This window comes from Ictalurus furcatus, chromosome 4 (assembly GCF_023375685.1).
Source record: "Ictalurus furcatus strain D&B chromosome 4, Billie_1.0, whole genome shotgun sequence".
Taxonomy (NCBI): domain Eukaryota; kingdom Metazoa; phylum Chordata; class Actinopteri; order Siluriformes; family Ictaluridae; genus Ictalurus; species Ictalurus furcatus.
In genome coordinates, this window is record NC_071258.1 from 17777756 (window position 1) to 17797823 (window position 20068).

The window sequence follows — 20068 nt, forward strand, 5'->3', positions numbered from 1 at the left end:
TCTCTCTCTGCGCTCGCCTCTCCCCTTTCGTCGTCTCGCTGCAACTCAGAACATTCATTAATAATATTCCTCCCAGTTGTGCATTCTGCACCTCTTCTGGCTCCGCCCTCCATTCACTAACAAGTGCTTGAGCACGCCCCTGCTTCCGCATATGCATCTAATGCAGTTGAACTTTTTGATCACCAAAGGTCCCAATCTGTGTAACTCATGGGGTTAAAATATATAGAGAGCATGCTGGTAACATGATTGCGTTCTTTGATACACTGTAACAGAGAATCATCTACACTTGTGTTTCTTGAAGGGATAGTTCACCCAAAACTGAAAATTGTAATCAATTGGTCATCCTCATGTCGTTCCAAACCCATAAGACGTTTGTTCATCTTCGGAACACAAATGAAGACATTTTTAATGAAACCTGTATCTCCACTGACAGTCCAGGTAACCTAAACTTTCAAGCCCCAAAAATTTCATAAAGGCATTGTAAAAGTAGTCCATGTGACTCCAGTAGTTTAATTCCAAATTTATGAAGCGATACAAATGCTTTGTGTGCACAAAAAACTGCAACCCTAATTCCAGAAAAGTTGGGACACTGTGTAAATGTAAATAAAACCAGAATGCAATGATATGCAAATCTCATAAAACCATGTTATTCACAATAGTACAGAAAACATATCAAATGTTTAAACTGAGGAAATGTACGATTTTCAGAATAAAAAAGGTAATATTGAATTTGATGGCAGCAATATGTCTTAAAACAGTTGGGACAGGGCCATGTTTACCACTGTATAGCATCCCCTCTTCTTTTAACAACAGTCTGTATACATCTGGGAACTGAGCATACCAATTGCTGGAGTTTTGGGAGAGGAATGTTGCCCTATTCGTGTCTGATACAGGATTCTAGCTGCTTAACAGTCCTGGATCTTCTTTGTCTTATTTTTTGTTTCATGATGCATCAAATTCAATTTGTGGAAGGTCTGGACTGTAGGCAGGCCAGTTCAGCACCCGGACTCTTTAGCATTGTCTTGCTGAAATATGCAAAGCCTTCATCAAGACGTTGTCGTCGTCTGGATGAAGGTATATGTTGCTCTAAAACCTGTATATACCTTTCAGCATTGATGGTGTCTTTCCAGATGTGCAAGCTGTCCATTCCATAGGCACGAAAGCACCCCCATAACATCAGAGATGCAGGCTTTTCAACTGAGCGCTGATCCCTCTCCTCTTTAGTCTGGAGGACACGGCGTCCATGGTTTCCAAAAAGAGTTCGTCTGACCACAGAACAGTTTTCCGCGGTACATTTGCCTCAGTCCATTTTAAATGAGCTTTGGCCTAGTGAAGACTGCGGCGTTTCTGGAACATTTTCACATATGGCTTCTTTTTTGCATGATAGAGCTTTTACCTGCATTTCTGGATTGCACGGCGAACTGTGTTCAATTCAATTTTATTTGTATAGCGCTTTTTACAATAGACATTGTCTCAAAGCAGCTTTACAGATATCAACATGGTATACAGATATTAAAGGTGTGAATTTATCCCAACTGAGCAAGCCACTGAGTGGTGACGGTGGCAAGGAAAAACTCCCTAAGATGTTTTAAGAGGAAGAAACCTTGAGAGGAACCCAACTCAGAAGGGAACCCATCTTCATCTGGGTAACAACAGATAGTGTGAAAAAGTTCATTATGGATTTATATGAAGTCTGTATGGCCTTAGGAGCAGCCGTAGTCCCAGCAGTCTGGAATTAGAGAAGATTTGAGCTCCATCCAGAGGCAGAAAGGATCTGGATCTCTAGTATCTCCATAAATTCGTGTGGGGCTCAGCAAAAGGAGAGAGGGAGAAAAAAGATTTTTATGACTGCGAAGTAGTAAAATAGAATCTAGTCAGGGTAGGCTTGAGTAAACAAATACCTTTTAAGCCTAGACTTAAACACTGAGACTGTGTCTGAGTCCCGAACACTAATAGGAAGACTGTTCCATAACTGTGGGGCTCTATAAGCGAAGGCTCTTCCCCCTGCTGTACCCTTCACTATTCAAGGTACCGTCAAATAGCCTGCATCTTTTGATCTAAGTAGGCGTGGCGGATCATATAAAACCAGAAGGTCGCTTAGATATTGTGGCGCGAGACCGTTTAGTGCTTTATAGGTTAATAAAAGTATTTTATAGTTAATGTGAGATTTTACTGGGAGCCAATGCAGTATTGATAATATTGGTGTGATATGGTCGTATCTTCTAGTTCTAGTTAGGACTCTAGCAGCTGCATTCTGGACTAACTGGAGCTTATTTATATTCCTACTGGAACATCCAGACAGTAAGGCATTACAGTAATCTAATCTAGAGGTGACGAATGCATGAACTAGTATTTCCGCATCATGTAGTGACAATATGTTTCTTATTTTAGAAATATTTCTGAGATGAAAGAAAGCTATCCTAGTAATATTATGTACATGAGCATCAAATGATAGGCTGGAGTCAATAATCACTCCAAGGTCTTTAACTGCTGTACATGATGAAACAGAAAGACCATCCAGAGTAACCATGTGATCAGAAAGATTACTTCTAGCTACACGTGGGCCTAATAAAAATATTTCTGTTTTATCAGAATTAAGTAGAAGGAAGTTAGTTAACATCCAACGTCTAATGTCCTTTACACAATCCTCAATTTTACTAAGCTTCTGTCTGTCCTCTGGCTTCGCTGAAACATACAACTGTGTATCATTAGCATAACAGTGGAAGCTAATTCCATGTTTACGAATAATTTGTCCTAGGGGTAGCATATATGAAGTAAAGAGCAGTGGGCCTAAAACAGAACCCTGTGGAACTCCAAAAGTAACCTCAGTACGCATGGAGAAATTACCATTTACATCTACGAACTGATAACGATCGGTCAGATAAGACCTGAGCCAGGAGAGGACTGTTCCCTTAATGTCAACATTATTTTCTAATCTATCAAGGAGAATAGTGTGATCTATAGTATCAAAACCTGCATTAAGGTCGAGTAACACAAGCAGCGAGACACAACCCTGATCACAGGTCAGTAGAAGGTCATTTATTACTTTAACTAACGCTGTCTCTGTGCTATGATGAGGTCTAAATCCTGACTGATACATTTCATGAATGTTATTCCTATCTAAGTACGAGCATAACTGCTTTGCTACAACCTTTTCTAAAATCTTAGAGATGAAGGGGAGATTTGATATTGGTCTATAGCTGGACAGTTGAGATGGGTCAAGGTCAGGTTTTATAATCAAGGGTTTAATAACTGCTAATTTAAGTGATTTAGGTACATAGCCAGTGCTTAGGGAAGAATTGATTATATTTAAAAGTGGTTCAATTACTCCTGGACAAATCTGTTTAAACAAACATGTAGGTACGGGATCTAGTATGCAAGTTGATGAATTGGCTGAAGAGATTAATGTAGCTAGTTCGGTCTCTCTAAGCGGAGCAAAACACTCTAAACATTGATCTGATATTGCTACATTGTCATGTAATGGGTTTGTTACAGTACTGTCCGGTTTTAATTTAATGCCCTGTGTTTCACGTCTAATATTTTCAACCTTATCAATGAAAAATTTCATGAAATCTTCACTGCTATGTAATGATTGGTGTTCACAGACAGTGAGTTCTGGAGGTGTTTCTGAGCCCATGCAGTGTCCCAAATATTTTGGAATTGGGGTTGTACAATTAAGTCTTTATTCACAAAATATCTTCACTTCTGCATAGATCTCTGATGCACGTTCACGAGAGAACCACAACATATGCGTGTTGTTTTGATGCGAGAGTGGACGTTCTCACGATACAACCGGACCAGGACTGTTTACAGCAGAGGAAGTAGGACACTGTATGCAAGCTTTGTTTGTTACATTCTAAGTTAATTTTGCTTTAGATCTTGGTTTATTTTTCAAAATGTAACAAACATTTTTGCATTATTTATGATTCATAAATTAAAAAGGTGTCCATTAAAATTTTGTTCAAAATTTTTTGGGAATTGAAATGAATTGAGTTGTGAAGCTAGCATTGTGAACTGAATCGTGACCAGAGTGTATCGTTGCACCCTAATTTAGTATACTTAAGAAATAGTATATATCAATAGTAGTATAGCAAAATGTAAGAAGTGCTTCTGAAGAACCATAATGCAGTATTTAGTTTTTCCTTGAAACAAGCAGTGCTGTTCATCTGGAATTCGAATTAGCACTCGGTTAAAAGAAGTGAAGTAAAATAAATCCTAGACATTTCAGAGAGGTACTGTTGAGTCTTTGAGCCAGGGATACGCAAACCTTTCTGGCAAGTGACTCCATTTTAAGGGCCTAAAATTCCTGTGAAAAATTCACAGTGCATTAATGTAAATAGGTGTACAATGCACAAAATAATGGATAACATTATTATTATTATTATTATTTTTTTTAAAGATTACTGGTCAAATTAATATAAGAAACATAAACAAACAAATTGCATATCACATTTAATTGTTTTTAATGATTTTTAAAAAATTGTTTTTAATGGATTTTTGATTGATTGGCTTCTATACACTATGGCAGGGGTCTCCAACATGATGCCCGCGGGCACCTGGTAGCCCGCATGTAGTCTGTGAGCACGTTCTATAAATGGGCTCAATTTTAATTGTTAATTTCAGGGTTTTTTAAATTTATACTTACAAAAAATGAAAAAGTGGTAACATTTCATGTAACATTAAAACATAAAATCATCATTTAAATGTTTTTATATGTATAAGTTTATGAATCTTATTGTTAAGGTATGTAGTGTACGTGTTTCCATGTATCTCAGGAATCTCCAAATCTCAGATTATGTCTTTCAGACCTCTGTCAGCGCTTTCAGCCTGTTCTACCATTACTTCTATTAACTTTTAGTTCTGTGCTGCTATGAGCTAGAAAGTGTGGTTTACCGCAGAGTTCAGGCCTGGAGAGTCCGAATGAACACACACATTGACACATATGAATGTTCACAGAGACTTCTGGTTTATTCATTCAAAACAGGAGTATTTATACACATTGTACACATTGATAACAGCAGATCGTGGACGGTTTCTACTGGTGCAGGTACCAGCCAGATAGACAAAACAAAACACACAGCACACTATGAAAATAAGTCTTTTCAAGAGACAGAAAATACATGTGCCAGCTATAAGAAAGATGGCAGATGATCAGTTTATTTAAAGAGGTAATTAAATGAATACAAGGTAATTAAATGAATACATTCATCATAGGTATTTGATAGCAGTTCATAATATAAGAGAGTACATGATATAAGAGAATTTCCTTTCAGTACGTTTCTCGTAGGCTATTCTGAGAGTTGAGGCGGTAGCGAGCTGACAAACAAGGTGAAATCAACTATAACAAAAAAACAACAAAGGATTAATTATGGATGATGGTGCACCAGGTCCTGCAAAAAAGAAAAAGACATTACTTTAACGAGGAGTGGGGGACTTTCTCTTCACAAATGTCAAAGGCAAAAGTGTATGCCTCATCTGTGGGGTTTGCATTGCGGTATCCAAGAGGCACAGCGCGGAGACATTTCACCACAATCCATAAGACCTTCAATAGCAGATATCCACAAGGTACATCACTTAGAAAAGCAAAAGTTAACGAGTTGAAAGCAATATTAAGCAAGCATCAATAATTTTTTACCAGACGTGCTAAGAAGTCACAGTCTGCCACCGAAGCTTCATTTAGGGTGCTCATTTTTTTGACAAAACACAAAAAATCGTTCTCGGATGGTGAAATTGTCAATGGAGCAATGACTGTGATCGCGGACACTGTTTAAAGATCACAAGAATGGAGATGGAATCATGTCTGCGCTCGTCGATGTTCAACTCGTGGCAAAGGCAAGACGAGTCACGGCTGTAACAGCGAACGTAACGAAGCAACTGGAGAAAGACTTATGGTTCGTGCAAATGGTTTTCCATCCAGTGTGATGAGTCGGTAGATTTTAGCATTTCGTCAGAATGGTTTTCAGTGATTTTTTCAGTGAAAGAGGAATTTCTGACATTACTGCCTCTTAAGACAACAATGAGGGGTGTTGATATTTATGATGCCGTTAATAAGTACTTCATTGACAAACACGTGCCATTAGAAAAGCTGGCATCGGTGACAACTGATGGAGCCCCTGCGATGACTGGCAGGCACACTGGATTCGTTGCGCTATGCAGAGGGAGCCCGGACTTCCCAAAGTTTCTACATTATCACTGCATTATACACCAGCAGGCAATGTGTGCTAAAGTGATGGGATTTGATCACGTAATGACCCCTGTATTTAAAAAAAATTGAACAGCATCCAGTCAAATGGGAAACAGCACAGGTCATTCAAGGTACTTGTTGAGGAGTTCTCAGCTGAATATGGTGATCTGTTGCTTCATGCTGAAAGAGGAAGGATTTTGCAGCGTTTTTCTGCACTTTTGAGTGATATCAAGGTGTTCATGGAATCCAGAGGGGAGGACACCTCCATGCTTGAGGACACTGAGTGGCTATTGGACCTTGCTTTCCTAACTGACATCACTGATAAATTGAATAATTTGAACTGTGAACTGCAAGGAAAAGGTAAGACAATCAGTGACATGATCAGTGCTGTAAATGCATTCAACCCCAAGATCAGCTTTTTCTCCACGTATTTACAGAGGAAAAAAATTGCATCACTTTCCATCCATGCAGTCAGTGCTAAGCAACAGTGCATCTGCATCTGACGTCTTTGACAGAGTATTAAATAAGTACTCTGAATGCTTGACAAAGCTTGGACAAGAATTTGAGGACAGATTCAATGACTTTGATACGCTGCAACAATGCATGTCATTCATTGCAAATCCTTTCATGCCAGTGGACATATTGTACATTTCTGAGAAACTAAGTGATTCGTTGAACCTGGATTCTAGTGAGGTTGAGATGGAGATTCTCACTATGCAAAGTGACATTAACCTCAAAGCCCATCAGGAGGCCACAGACTTTTGGAATATTTTTGACCCAGAGAAATACATAAACATTTACACAGTAGCCATGAAAGTAGTTTGTCTTTTTGGTTCAACTTACCTGTGTGAATCTGCATTTTCAAATATGAATGTTATTATGAAAATCATAGAACATGCCTTACTGATGCACACTTGGAGTTGCAGTGTCAGGTTGTACTCCTGATTATAGGGCACTTGTGGACATTATGGAATGCCAAGCTTCCCATTAGAAAGCTATTAGATGACCAATGTATTTTATTTTTTTCCCCTAATAAAGTAGGCTGATTTGGACAGAACAAAACACAGTCATTGTAAAGTCATTGCAAAGATTTATTGTCGAAGAGTTATTGTTCCAACTGTGACAAATGACTCTTGAAATTAAATTGAATTAAATTATTTAGGGAAATGTGTTTAGTGCAGTGTGAAAGAAAAAATTATAAATGTACATATTTCAATACATTTTCTTGGAATGTTTTCCAGGAGTGATTGTTTAAAAATATTAAAACTGCTTGTGAGAAATAATTTTTTATGCCAGGATTTAAAGATATTTCGTTATCCCTTTGACATAATGTTGTTAATTTAAAGTTTAAAAAGCACCAGTGAGTTTATATTTATAACAAATTGTATATATTTTTGAGTATATCAAACAAGTAGCCCTCTAGACTATTTTATCCCTTCAGGGAGATCTCACTCAAAAAAAGGTTGGAGACTCCTGCACTATGGTATTTAGAAATTTGCATTTTAATGTACACCACCAGCATACACCAATGCAATAGGCAACAATCTGAAATATCATCCATGTGATGTTTGTATTTTGCAATCCAAAATCTAGTCGGGTCCATGGACAGTGACACAATTTTCTAATTTTGCCTCTGTACACCACCATAGTGGATTTGAAATGAATCAATCAATATGTGATTGAAGTGTAGACTTTTAGCTTTAATTCAAGGGGTTTAACAAAATGTTGCATTAACCGTTTAGGAATTACAGCCATTTAATTAGTCCCTTCATGTTCACAGGCTCAAACATCCATCCATCCATCTTCTATACTGCTTATCCTAGGCTCAAACATAATTGGACAAACTAACATAATTACAAATATAAGGATTATTTTTAATACTTGGATGCAAATCCTTTGCAGTCAATGACTGCCTGAAGTCTGGAACACATGGACATCACCAAATGCTGAGTTTCCTCCCATGAGATGCTTTGCCAGGCCTTTACTCCAGCTGCCTTCAGCTGCTGCTTGTTTGTGGGTCTTTCTGCCTTTGGTTTTGTCTTCAATAAGTGAAAAGCATGCTCAGTTGGGTTGAGGTCAAGTGACTGACTTGGCCATATAAGAACATTCCTTGCCCACAAGCTACATTGCTTTGCCTTAAAAAGCACTTGGGTTGCCATTGCGGTATGTTTTAGGTCATGATCCATCTGTACTGTGCAGCACTGTCCAATCAGTTTTGCCACATTTACGTGAATGTGAGCAGAAAGTATAGTTCTATACACGTCAGAATTCATCCTGCTACTTCTGTTAGCAGTCAGATTATCAATGAACACCAGTGACCAAGTTCCGTTGTCAGCCATACTTATCCATGCCATAACACTGTCTCCACTATGTTTGGTAGATGATGTGTTATGCTTTGGGAAGATAATTGGCCATTTAAAGCATGTGGGAATTACTGACTGTGGCAGGGAGAGGTTGAATATGTCCGCAAACTCCGGTGCTAGCTGGACAGTGCAGGCTCTAAGAACTCAACCTGAAATGCCTTTCTGGTGTTCACTCTCCTGAAAGCCTCCCTCACATGGTGCTGCAAGATGATAAATGGATTTCTTGCTCTGATACACTCCACATGCATGCTGCCATTAGCACTGTGAGCACTGCTAGTGCTGTTAGTACTGCTAGCATTATCAGTGCTGTTAGCTGCAGCCTCAAAGTGAGCATAAAAAATGTTCAGTTTGTCCACAGAGACGCATCCGCATTCACCATTCTGCTGAATGTTGTTTCGTAGTCCATTATCATTCTCAGTTCCTGCCACAGGCCCCTAGAACCACCCTGTTGGAACTGTGATTCTAGTTACCTCCTGTGGCACCTCTTTGCCTGCTCCACTGCCCTACATATGTTGTAGGACACAGCCTTGTACTCATCCATGTTCCCAGTTGCGAGCCCCATGTTAAGGGCAGTCTGGGCAAAGTGGCCACCCATTGGTCCGTCCAGCATCCGTCTGCAGTGTCTGTATCCACCTGAGGTGTGTTATAAATGGCCCTGGCTATGACCGAGGTAAACTTAAAAAACTGACCGACGGGACCAGTCAGACCTCTTCAATATATATAATATGAAATTGACCAATTAGATTTTTAGGACCTAGTGTAAAATTGTAATACTTAAACACTGCACTCCTGAAACCAAGGACAGAAATAGGTGAGTCAAATGTTAAATGTGTGTATTAATTTTATTACTTAAATATACAATATTTAACAAATGATCTGACTCCCATATTTAAGAAAACTTTAATATCTGAATAGAATATTAGTTAGCTTAATTAGCTGATTTCAAACAATTACCTTTTAGTTAAAGTATTAGAAGTATAAAATCTCAGCATTCATTTTGTATACATCCAGCTGTATACAGAGCTTTTTATTGCAATGTGACAATACTATTTTAGAGGCTTTTATGTAGCTTATTTATGAAACAATTATTCTGTTAGCTCAGTTTTGTTTGACTTCCAAGCATAGGCCTTTTCTATTTACTTGTTAGAGATTTTATATAGACTTGCAAGTATTAGCCTTTTATATTTGCTTGTCAGAGTTCTGTTTCAAATGTGTCTAACATGCCAACCAACCATTTTTTTGAACCATTAATCATACAAATTGCACTATTCATACACCAATGTGAAACTCATGTAAATAAATATAAACTATATTCTATGAATATAATTTCTTGAACTTGTATGATACTGTTGAAATCAGTACATTTTTCTCCATGTGATACAGATTAAATCAATATCAATAATATTAAATCAATCAATGCACTGAAGAATATTCTGGTTAAACACAATGTACTAGATCACAGAGGTTTAATTTACATGATCTCTCTGACCAGCATTCCTGCAGCCAAACTTGTGAAACATTTACATTCATGGCATTTGGAAGATGCCCTTATCCATAGCAACTTAGAGAAGTGCTTTGAAGTTTCTGTCAGTAAACACATACTCATACTGGTTCACTGGGTCAGGGACTAAGAATACCTTCAGTCTAAAAACCATGTTGAGGAGGTTAGTACAGTATAAAAACACATGCCAATGACTTTTTTTTAAAAATAACAAAGTGCTAAGCCAGTAGTCCTGTCTTGAAATAAGAAGGGACTGAACAGGCACCTGGGTGGCCTTAAGTGGATAGACTTGGCCAGATCCTCCTTGCTATTATAAAGGAGAAACCTGCTTGAGCAAGTCAGTTTAGCAACTTGCTCAACTTCAGTGCATGACTTCATTAATACTTTTGTGACCGAATAGGCACAGATCACCACAGCCACATTACAAAATCTAGTGGAAAGTCTTCCCAGAAGAGTGGCGGTTATTATAACAGCAAAGGGGGACTAAATCTGGATTACAATGTTCAACAAATGCATATGGGTGTGCATGTGGGTCTGACCATCACACCCATATGTGCCCATTCCATAACCATAGGCATATGGCTTATAATAGCCTCTGCTGTTCTGAGAAGGCTTCCAGCATGATTTGGGAGTGTAGCTGTGCTCATTGAGCCACAAGAGCATTAGTGAGGTCAGGGTTCAGGCCACTCGACTTCTTCCACATCAATCTTGACCAAGCCGCTGCATGGGCTGTATCATTGGCAGATAGAGGACGTGGCTAACATTTTGAAATCCTACCAGTGGCTAGAAAAGGCCAGCCTGGTTGAGAACAGAAGAGCCAAGGTCCTCTGGGACTTCAAGTTCCAGATTGACAAGTTGTTCTAGACACCAAAAGGCCTACCATTTTGATGTTTATCTAAATGAATAAGAAACATGTACACTCAGCCCATATATATTTATTTATATTTGTCTTTTGTATCAAACAATGTAACAAAGAGAAACATTACTGAATAAAAAAATTAAGTGGGCCAAAAAGGATTTCTATAGCTTGACCTCACGTGTGCCCAGTTTGTGAGTGAAAGCTGATAGCCCTTTGATGACCGGCTTCAATACTTACTTCACAGCAATTGGATGAATGTCAGATGTGGTCACGCCCCCTGGGGACGATTGCTTCGTCAGCAATGCAACTGATGTTTTCTGTCTATTTCATATTTCAGTTTATAATGTATTGAAATATTATCATAGAAACATCACTAAAAACAAAAAAAAAATCTAAAACCTTAAGGCCTGTTCACACTGGGACGTTTTTTCAGCGCGTTAAACGGTCCGTTGAATGTCCCATGTCTAAATCAGTGGCTGTCAATGGGAGTGTTCACACCCTTGCGTAAAATGTGTGGCATCAAAGCATACAATTTTTTTAACGTCCCCGGGTCCGTATTTTTTTTGAACCGCGTTAAAAACTGGATGACCAATGAGATTTGTGCTAGAAAATGAATGTTTGGGAATCTAAAATGTTTTTTTTTTGTACTGACTTGATAATGTAGAAGTCATAAAATAAAAAATCTTTTTTAGTTTGTACTAAAAAAAATAGGGTGCCTAAAACCTTTGCACAGTACTGTGTGTGTATATACACAACTATGTGAACAAATAAGTACACCCCATGAAAATTGTTGGCTTTTTTGACATAGCTGACACATTTGGACAAGCAAAAATTTGATCATTTTTGAATCAGTGCCTATTAATAAAGTTGCTATACTTGAACAAAACCACAAGGAAAACTAGCTTTTTCAATAATTTCTTCAACAGATATATCAATAGATGTGACATTTGTTTGTGGGAAAAGTAAATACACCCTTAGAAGCTAGTATTGCCCCCTTTAGCAGAAATAACTTCTTGTAGGCATTTTGTGTAATTGTCCACTAGGCTTGTTGGAATCTTTGACCACTCATCCATGCAATATTCTTTAAGTTGCAAGATGTTTAAGGGTTTTCTTGCATGTACTGCCCGTTTTCAATCCCCCATAACATTTCAGTGTGATTCAAATCCAGGCTTTGACTAGGCCATTCTATAACCCTCCATTTCTACTTTTTGAGTAAAAAACTTGGTGGATTTGATAATGAGTTTTTATTGGTCACATATGCAGTAGAGCACAGTGAAATTGTTTTCTTCGTATACCCCAGCCTGTCAGGAAGCTGGGGTCAGAGCGCAGAGTCAGCCATGATATGGCACCCCTGGAGCAGAGAGGGTTAAGCTTGGCAGTGCTGGGGCTTGAACCCCCGACCTTCCGATCAGTAACCCAAAGCCTTAACCGCTAAGCCACCACTGCCATTTGCCAGTGTGCTTACGACCATTGTCCTGTTGAAAGGTCTGCTTTCAGTTCTACATCAACTTTTCTTTTCAACATTCAGATGGCCTCACATTATCTTCAAGCACTCTTTGATTTGATGCAGAATTCATAGTTGAATCAGTGAATGCAAGCTGTCCAGTCCCAGAGTCAGCAAAGCAACCCCAAACCATAACATTTCCACCACCGTGCTTCACAGTTGGATTGAGGTGCTTCTTCTGAAAAGCTGTCTTATGTTTGGCACAGACCAGTCTGCTGTTACTGTGGCCAAACAACTCTATCTTTGATTTGTCTGTACAGAGCACATTATTCCAAAAGGCCTGGTCTTTGCCTATATGCTCAGTGGCAAACTGGACTCTTGCAAAGGCTTTTTCCTGGCACGCCTCCAAAGCAGGTCAAATTTGTGCAATTTCTCTTGATTGTAGAAGCATGTATTTTGACACCAACAGCTGCAAGAGTTACTAGCAGATCCTGTGATGAAATGTTGGGGTTCTTGGAGACTTTTTTGCATCAGATGGTAGGCTCTTGGGCTGAATTTGCAGGGACGGCCAGTCGTGGACAAATTGGCAGTTGTTTGAAATCTGCACCATAGATTATTTTCCTTGCAGTGGAATGATGTATTTAAAATAATTTGGAGATCTTTTTAAATCCCTTGCCAGACTCCTAGGCATCCACAACCTTTATTCTGAAGGCCTTACAGAACTTTTCAGATCTTGGCATGATGACACCACACACCTCAATAGCAAAGGGAACACCAGACACCAGATATGAGAGGGATATAAATAAGACAGGTTCCACATGCACACTCTAAGCAGGTTCTAATCACCGACACCCAATCTTGAACACCTGATTCTAATTTTATGGATTTGAAGATATAAATGTAGGGATATACTTACTTTTTCCATATGACTGATCTGTTTTTTTTCCTTTATTTAAATTGTGAAAATTGCTACAAAAGGTCAATTTTATGCGTCATGTCATAGTACATCAAATTTATTAATAGGCACTGTTTCAAAGAGGATCAAATGTTGGCTTTTTTGACATATTTGGACAAGCAAACAATTTCCATGGGCTGTACTTATTTTTTCACGACTGTATATATAAAAAAAAGTGGTACATTTTGACTTAAATACTCCAGCATGAAATATTACAGCATTGCAGCATGTAATGATGTAATGCAATAGTCTTGTTAAGTTGTATAGTTTTTCCCTGATTTACCCTGTGAAATGACAGTCAACATGGAAGATGATTTTATGTTTCTTACATCTTGATGAGTTAGAAGTCATATATTAATTAATTGTATACAGGGTGGACGATTTTGGAATTTCGCCATTTCTGGTAGAAGCAGGCTTTTGGAGGATACTTACAGAAGAATACTTTGAAACATGGGTTGTGATCTGCTCCTCCTACAGTGCATGCATTAACTGTTCAGCTGTGAATGTGCATATTGAGAACCATACAATGTATGCTAATAAGTACCTAAATAATAAGGACAGTCATGAAATGACACTCTTTATTACAGTAGTATACAGTTTGAGACATGGACCAATTATTTGTTATTGCTCAGTATTAGAAAAATACTATGAGAATAAAATAACTTTTTCATGCACATCAATATGACTCACATTTTCTGAGTAGCAGATGAAAGAGCAAAATCTCTCAACAAGAGTTGGCCCTGTATACACTAGAGCGTTTTTGTTTTTAAAACGCATAACCTTTGCTACGGTTACGCCTGTCATCTACACTACTCCGCCGTTTTCGCCCCTCGAAAACAGACTTTTGGAAACGCGTTTCAGTGTAAACGGACCAAAACGAAGACTTTTGAAAACGAAGGCGAAGCTGCCCACATTCACCCCCTTATTGGGTCTTCTGGATCATTGCATATCCTTCCCTGATTTGTCAAACCCCTACCATATGACCATTGCGTTACCTTGATCGTATACACAACAACATGGAGACTGAACCGCAAGCTTTGCTGGTGGTGGTGTCATTCTTAGAAGCCATTGTGCAATTAAATTCTATATTTTATAATACTGCAGCTGCTTACAAAGAGGCAAGCTATGATTAGAGCAATCGGCAACAAATCTCATTTCAAGCGGCGTAAGCCCTACATGGAACGCCGGTTTGTTGTGCCTGCCGGTGACTAGCAACCAACTTCCTGTTTACACTTGCATGCCCATGCCCAGTGTGCATGAATGGTCATGTGACATTCGTTTTCGGTCGTCTAGTGTTTACTGAGATCGTTTTTGAATCACAGCGGAAATGCCAGTGTGGACTAGGATCATTTTAATTTTAAAACGCGGTTTTAAAATGAAAACGCACTAGTATAAACAGGGCATATGACTGCCTGATGAAGCAGCAGTGCTCATGAATCACCGATCACCAAATTTGAAATTGTGAAGTGGTTGCTCAGTAGTTAAGGCATTGGGCTATTGATCAGTAGGTCGCGAGTTCTAGCTGCCCCTTTTGGGCTCTTGAGCAAGGTTACTAACACTCAACTGTTGAGGTCTTTTCTGTCTCAGTTATATGTTGCTTTGGATAACAAGTCCAATAAGGTAGATGTAAATGTAACTGTGCTCATTCTGCAGTATCATAAGCAGCACATAAACTACAGAACAAACTGTTAACCAGAGTGGACCAGACAGCTCAGAAACATCATGACAGCAAATTTTTGTCCCATGTCACAATAATCATTTCCATTTATCTTTAAGAAAAAATAAAAATTGCTTTAGCTAGGCCTGTCATGATAACTAATTTTATTGGACAATGTATTGTCCCAGAAATATTTGTGATAAATGATATTAGTTATTTTAAGACCATTTTATGCCAGTGATGTAATGATAATAGCATAGTTTTTGTCTTCTGATGAAAATATTAGTCAATGGCATTTGAGTTGATGAGAATGCAAAATTAAACCAAATATTCACACTTTTTATATATTAACTTAAACATGGATCAACAAAAACATGTGAAAACTGCCCTTGTGAAAACCTGATATCCTGAAACAAGAACATTACAATGAGTACGCTATTGTGAAATTTTTATGCTTTACTTCTTCATTGTCTGTGTTTTAGTGCCTTGTTAGGGGAAAAGCGTATTCACAAAGTGACTTAACATTCTACCTAGTGCCTTACTTGCGTTCAAGTTCACTTGGATACTTGTGTCATTTTGTGTAGAAGCAAGTTGCAATATTGCATTTATATTGTGTATACAGTATGTCTGATTAATCTCGTATGTGTATAGGATGCGCATTGGTCAGTTAATTAACCTGCTGCTAAAGCTTCAGTTTACCGGTGTTCATTCACTGTTCAGCTTCAGCTCACCCAGCTTAAGTGGTTCAATTCATGACATTATTGACTGTGACTGGATTATTTGTAACACTAGAACTATTTTTTAGATTTTTCTTCTTCAAAATCATTGTTAGTGCTTTGTTAATATCTTGTGTCATTTCTTCAACAGTATATTTTCATTAAAATTGGAGCTAATGCTTGCTACACATCTAAAATTCACATTCAGTTTTTGCATTTGAATATGCATATTTACCTTAAATTGAAGGAATATTCTAAGTTCAAATGTTAATTTGACCGCCCTAGAGCACATGAGAGGATTGAAGTAGCACGAATGGCTAAAATGTTGGTGCGTCTGGTATCTTCCCCTTGCGCCAAGATGCATGGTGTTATTCTCCAATTTATTCATGTAGTTCCATTTTCTCATTTTTGTATTTTGGATTATCCCTGTTTTTGCTGTTCACTGATCACCTGATCTGTGCCTGTGTTCTGTTTACTGATTTTGATTAACGATATGGATTTGTCTGCCTGGCTGTCAAATAAAAGGCTTAAACTGCATTTGCATCCGTCTCAACTCGCTGAACATGACATGGTGACATTCCTTCTTATGTAAACAAACATGTATGTAAACATAACGGCCAATATTGAAGTCAGCAAAAATGATTGAAGTTATGTCCATATATTGTACGATATATTTATTTATATTGTTGCATTTAGACACAACACATGCCAGATTCACTTTGGTTTTACGTTAGCGTAATCTCAAACATTGTTGTGGGCAGAGGTTTACAGCATTTCACTTGATTGGTAATGAGAAGTGAATTTTAAAACAACTGTTTCCAACTAAAAGGAGGTCTTCTTGCGGTTTTCCACCAAAATAAAAGCCACAAGGTTTAAGACATAAAAGTGAATTAAGCCATAAATATATTACTATTTGTACGACAAATAAAAATTAATTATTAATAATAATAATAATAAGTATTATTCAGTGCAATAGTAATATTATAAAATGGCAAAGGTTTTAAAATATATATATATTTATGTACATTTACAGCGCTACTTGTTACATTACCCTGGCATTAAATTACAAAAAAACTTGTAAACACTGCTGTGAGGGGGTTTCTAATACAGCTGCTGAGGGAGTGATGGTAAATTTGATATCTTTTTCTCTTCTGACTGCCGTAATCAATCTCTCGATATTTTTTTTCCCTCTCTTGGAAAGTCATGGCAAGGAAATACTGGATCTTTTTTTCTTTCACTGTTGGAGCAAATGGTAATACAAAAAGGATATTTGCTATGGTCTCCCATATACCTCTGTAGACGTTTACCCTGCTATAGTTTACTTAAACCCAGAAATGGATGTATATGCATGAAAACAATCCATTATAGCTGATGTATCGTGTAGCATGATTGAAGTGACATACAGGTCTTAAAATTTTTTGGAAATGTCTTGAGTATAGTATTAAAAAGTATTAAATTTGAAGCGCTGATACCTGCAGATAACCTGTGTATTAACTTTTGTATTGTAAAATGTTCTTGTATTCTGGTGTTATGATTTAATATCCCCAGGGTTCGTACAAGGTGCTTGAATTTGGCTTTTTGAAATTTAAGTACTGGAAAACCTTGAAAATAGGTTTTCTCTAGTGGTGCTTAAAAAGTGCTTGAATCATAAAAAGTCAGTAACTACGAAAGTGCTAAATAACTTTAAAATGTTTATTTTCGATAGAACACGAATACAATCTTTTCACTTAAAATATGACACCCTGCTGCAACCCCTCCCTCTCCTCTCACTACTCACGCACTCATTTTGCCAGACAGCTCCGGTTCACTTTTCAGACCCTTTTAGTGATTTTTTTTTTTTTTTCTTACAAAAAGCACCTAGTGACAAATCTAGCAAATTTTTGGGCAAATCTTAGCTACTTTCCATAGAAGACAGTCGCCAGTACTGCCCTGTGAGTGTGATGGTCTTGCTTTACTGCTGCAGGCACACTTTTGTCTGCGTCTACTTTGTTCAGTGAGTGGCAGAGAGGAGCAGCACATTCAGTGTAAAAGAAAAAATAAGAAAGACATTCTGTCATTGCTAACTTTCTCTCTGAGTGATCGTTTTACATGTAAATATAGTCAAAATCACAGCACAGCTGTTGTCTTTAAATTATGTGTATGGTGATTTTGTCAGACAATGTTGCAGTTACAAAAAAAAGTCAGGATTTTAGAAGTGCAGAGCAGCAGATTGGAAATGCCATGGAAGTGAATGCTGGTTAACGTAGTTTTAATGGACCACGTTTCAGTCACTATTTCATACTTGCTCCGTTGCCTGACAGCAGAAAGAGAAAAATATGTAAATTAGAACAGCTTTATTGGGCATTCAGCTGTATTAAAATACATTATGAGCACAGAAAGTAGGAGAGAAACAAACAGATGTAAAGAGCTGACAGTAGTCAGAATGCAAATATGATGCAATGATGCCATGCACTAATTAGCATATTCATCACCTAGCGACGTTTAGCGATTTTCCATTTAAAGTTGTGGGTAACAGTGCTCCTGCCACTCACCTGCAGTACAGGTTGTCCCAAGGTCTGCATACATAGCGGAGATTGACAATTTTTTTTTGTTTTTAGCAAAATGTAACATTACAAAACATACTTTACAAGATTGCCATTTCTTTGTAAACACACATGGAGTCGTATTCCAACTTTGGTTCCCAGTTTGGCAACAGTGTCATGTGTGATGTGCTTGCCATGTTCCCTGTTAAAATCCATCACAACCTTCTGAGAGCTTCCTGATCCAGCCATGAGAATGATTTCAATACATTCCTCTTCTGTCAAAGGCATTCTTTGATGCTATCTGGGAAAACAAAGTATGAAACATTTTGGAAGACATTTTGCCAAAAAAAAAATTAATTTCCCCTATGTATGGAGACTTTTGGAACACCATGTATATTGAAATTATGATTAAGATAAAGCAAAGCCTGGGAAATGCAAATTTAGTCCAGTTTGGCTGCAAAAGGCGGCATATAAAAATGTATTTATTATCATCAGTAGTAGTAGTAATAATAATAATAATAATAAATATAACTAATAAGAATTATTATTATTGTTCTTATTATTTATTTTGGAATTTTAAAAGAAGAAATAAAGAATATGTTTGAATGACATCTCTTGTATAGTCCTTGAAAACAAAACAAATTACAGTGCTTGAAAAGTCCTTGACAGTCCTGGAATTTCATTATGAAGCATCTGAACAAACCCTGTATCCCTTATGTATTGGGTGATGCCATATTAGCTGCACTCAATCTGGGGATGAATGACATTGTATGTTACTGAATGATACATCACACGTTTACCTAATGTTACAATTAAACTGTATGTGTGTTCATAAATTGCTTTGAGTATTAACACTGATCAGTTTGTACAGCATGTACCTGTGTTTTTTGTGCAGTGACCATGTGAGTTGTTTTCTGTCATGCTGAATCCTGACTGTGGCCTTTTTTGATATAGCAACTCTGCATCAGAGGAGTCGAATCGTTCAGGTTCGGAGTCGGGCAGCCAGTCTGAGAGTGAGCAGGGCAGTGAGCATGCACACTCCCAGCATTCCGAGTCCAACAGCACATCCGAGTCTGAGAGCTGCTCTGAATCTGGGAGCGAATCGGCTGGGTCGAAGTCACGCCAGACCATTGCAGAGATCAAAGAGAAACGGGACAAAAAGAGAGACCTGGCTGATGTGAAAAAGGTAAGGTGACACATCAAGCTTTCTGACTGAAACTCAGTCTCTTTTGAGATAAATGTTGCTTAGACATAACTTTGAGATCTTCTCTGCTAAAACTTTTGGTCAAGGGAGAGAAAGGTTTCTGGTTGATGAATTACAGAATAAAAATCTGGATTCTAATATACCGTACCTATGAATCCATAGACTGCCTATAACAGTGATGCAGTATTGGGTTCTGAACCAGGTAGAGTGACTATAATCAGGCAAGCAGTGGTGGCTCACCTTCTGATCAAATTCCAGCACTGTCAAGCTGCTACTATGGGCCCTCAAACCTTAACTCCCTCCGTACCAGGGTAGAATATTAACAATTTAAGACATGAAAAGAATTTAACTGTATGTGCTGTAAAGGCTATCTTTCTTTCATCTTCTAAGGCAAAGAAAAGGGATCTGGGTTAAAAAAAACAACTTTCTGGCTTGAATGAGAAATCTATGCAGTAGTCACTTGATGGCCAGGATTTTAGTAATATCTGTGGGCTTTTACCAAACTTAAACAATCCTGGTGAAGCATGTATAACATTGGATGCTTGTTTCACTTTTTATAGATGTAATTTTCTCTTCTTCAAGAAAAAACAAGGTAAAATATTGAAACGAGCTGAGTTATAACTGTTGTATAATTAAAACTCAGTCAGTGCTTTTGTTTTGTTT

General features: G+C 37.9%; 1 protein-coding gene across 8 annotated transcripts in view; it reads left to right on the forward strand.

Annotated features, from left to right (window-relative positions):
* Positions 1-20068, forward strand: part of chd2 (chromodomain helicase DNA binding protein 2) — a 113521-nt gene that overhangs the window by 19393 nt on the left and 74060 nt on the right. For 7 of the 8 annotated variants that reach the window (XM_053623227.1, XM_053623222.1, XM_053623226.1 and 4 more), the window contains one exon: positions 19156-19387. In XM_053623227.1, coding sequence (XP_053479202.1) covers positions 19156-19387 — 232 coding nt within the window. Of the gene's footprint in view, positions 1-3713; positions 3832-19155; positions 19388-20068 lie in introns of those variants that run through there. The other variant, XM_053623223.1, reaches the window with a different exon arrangement.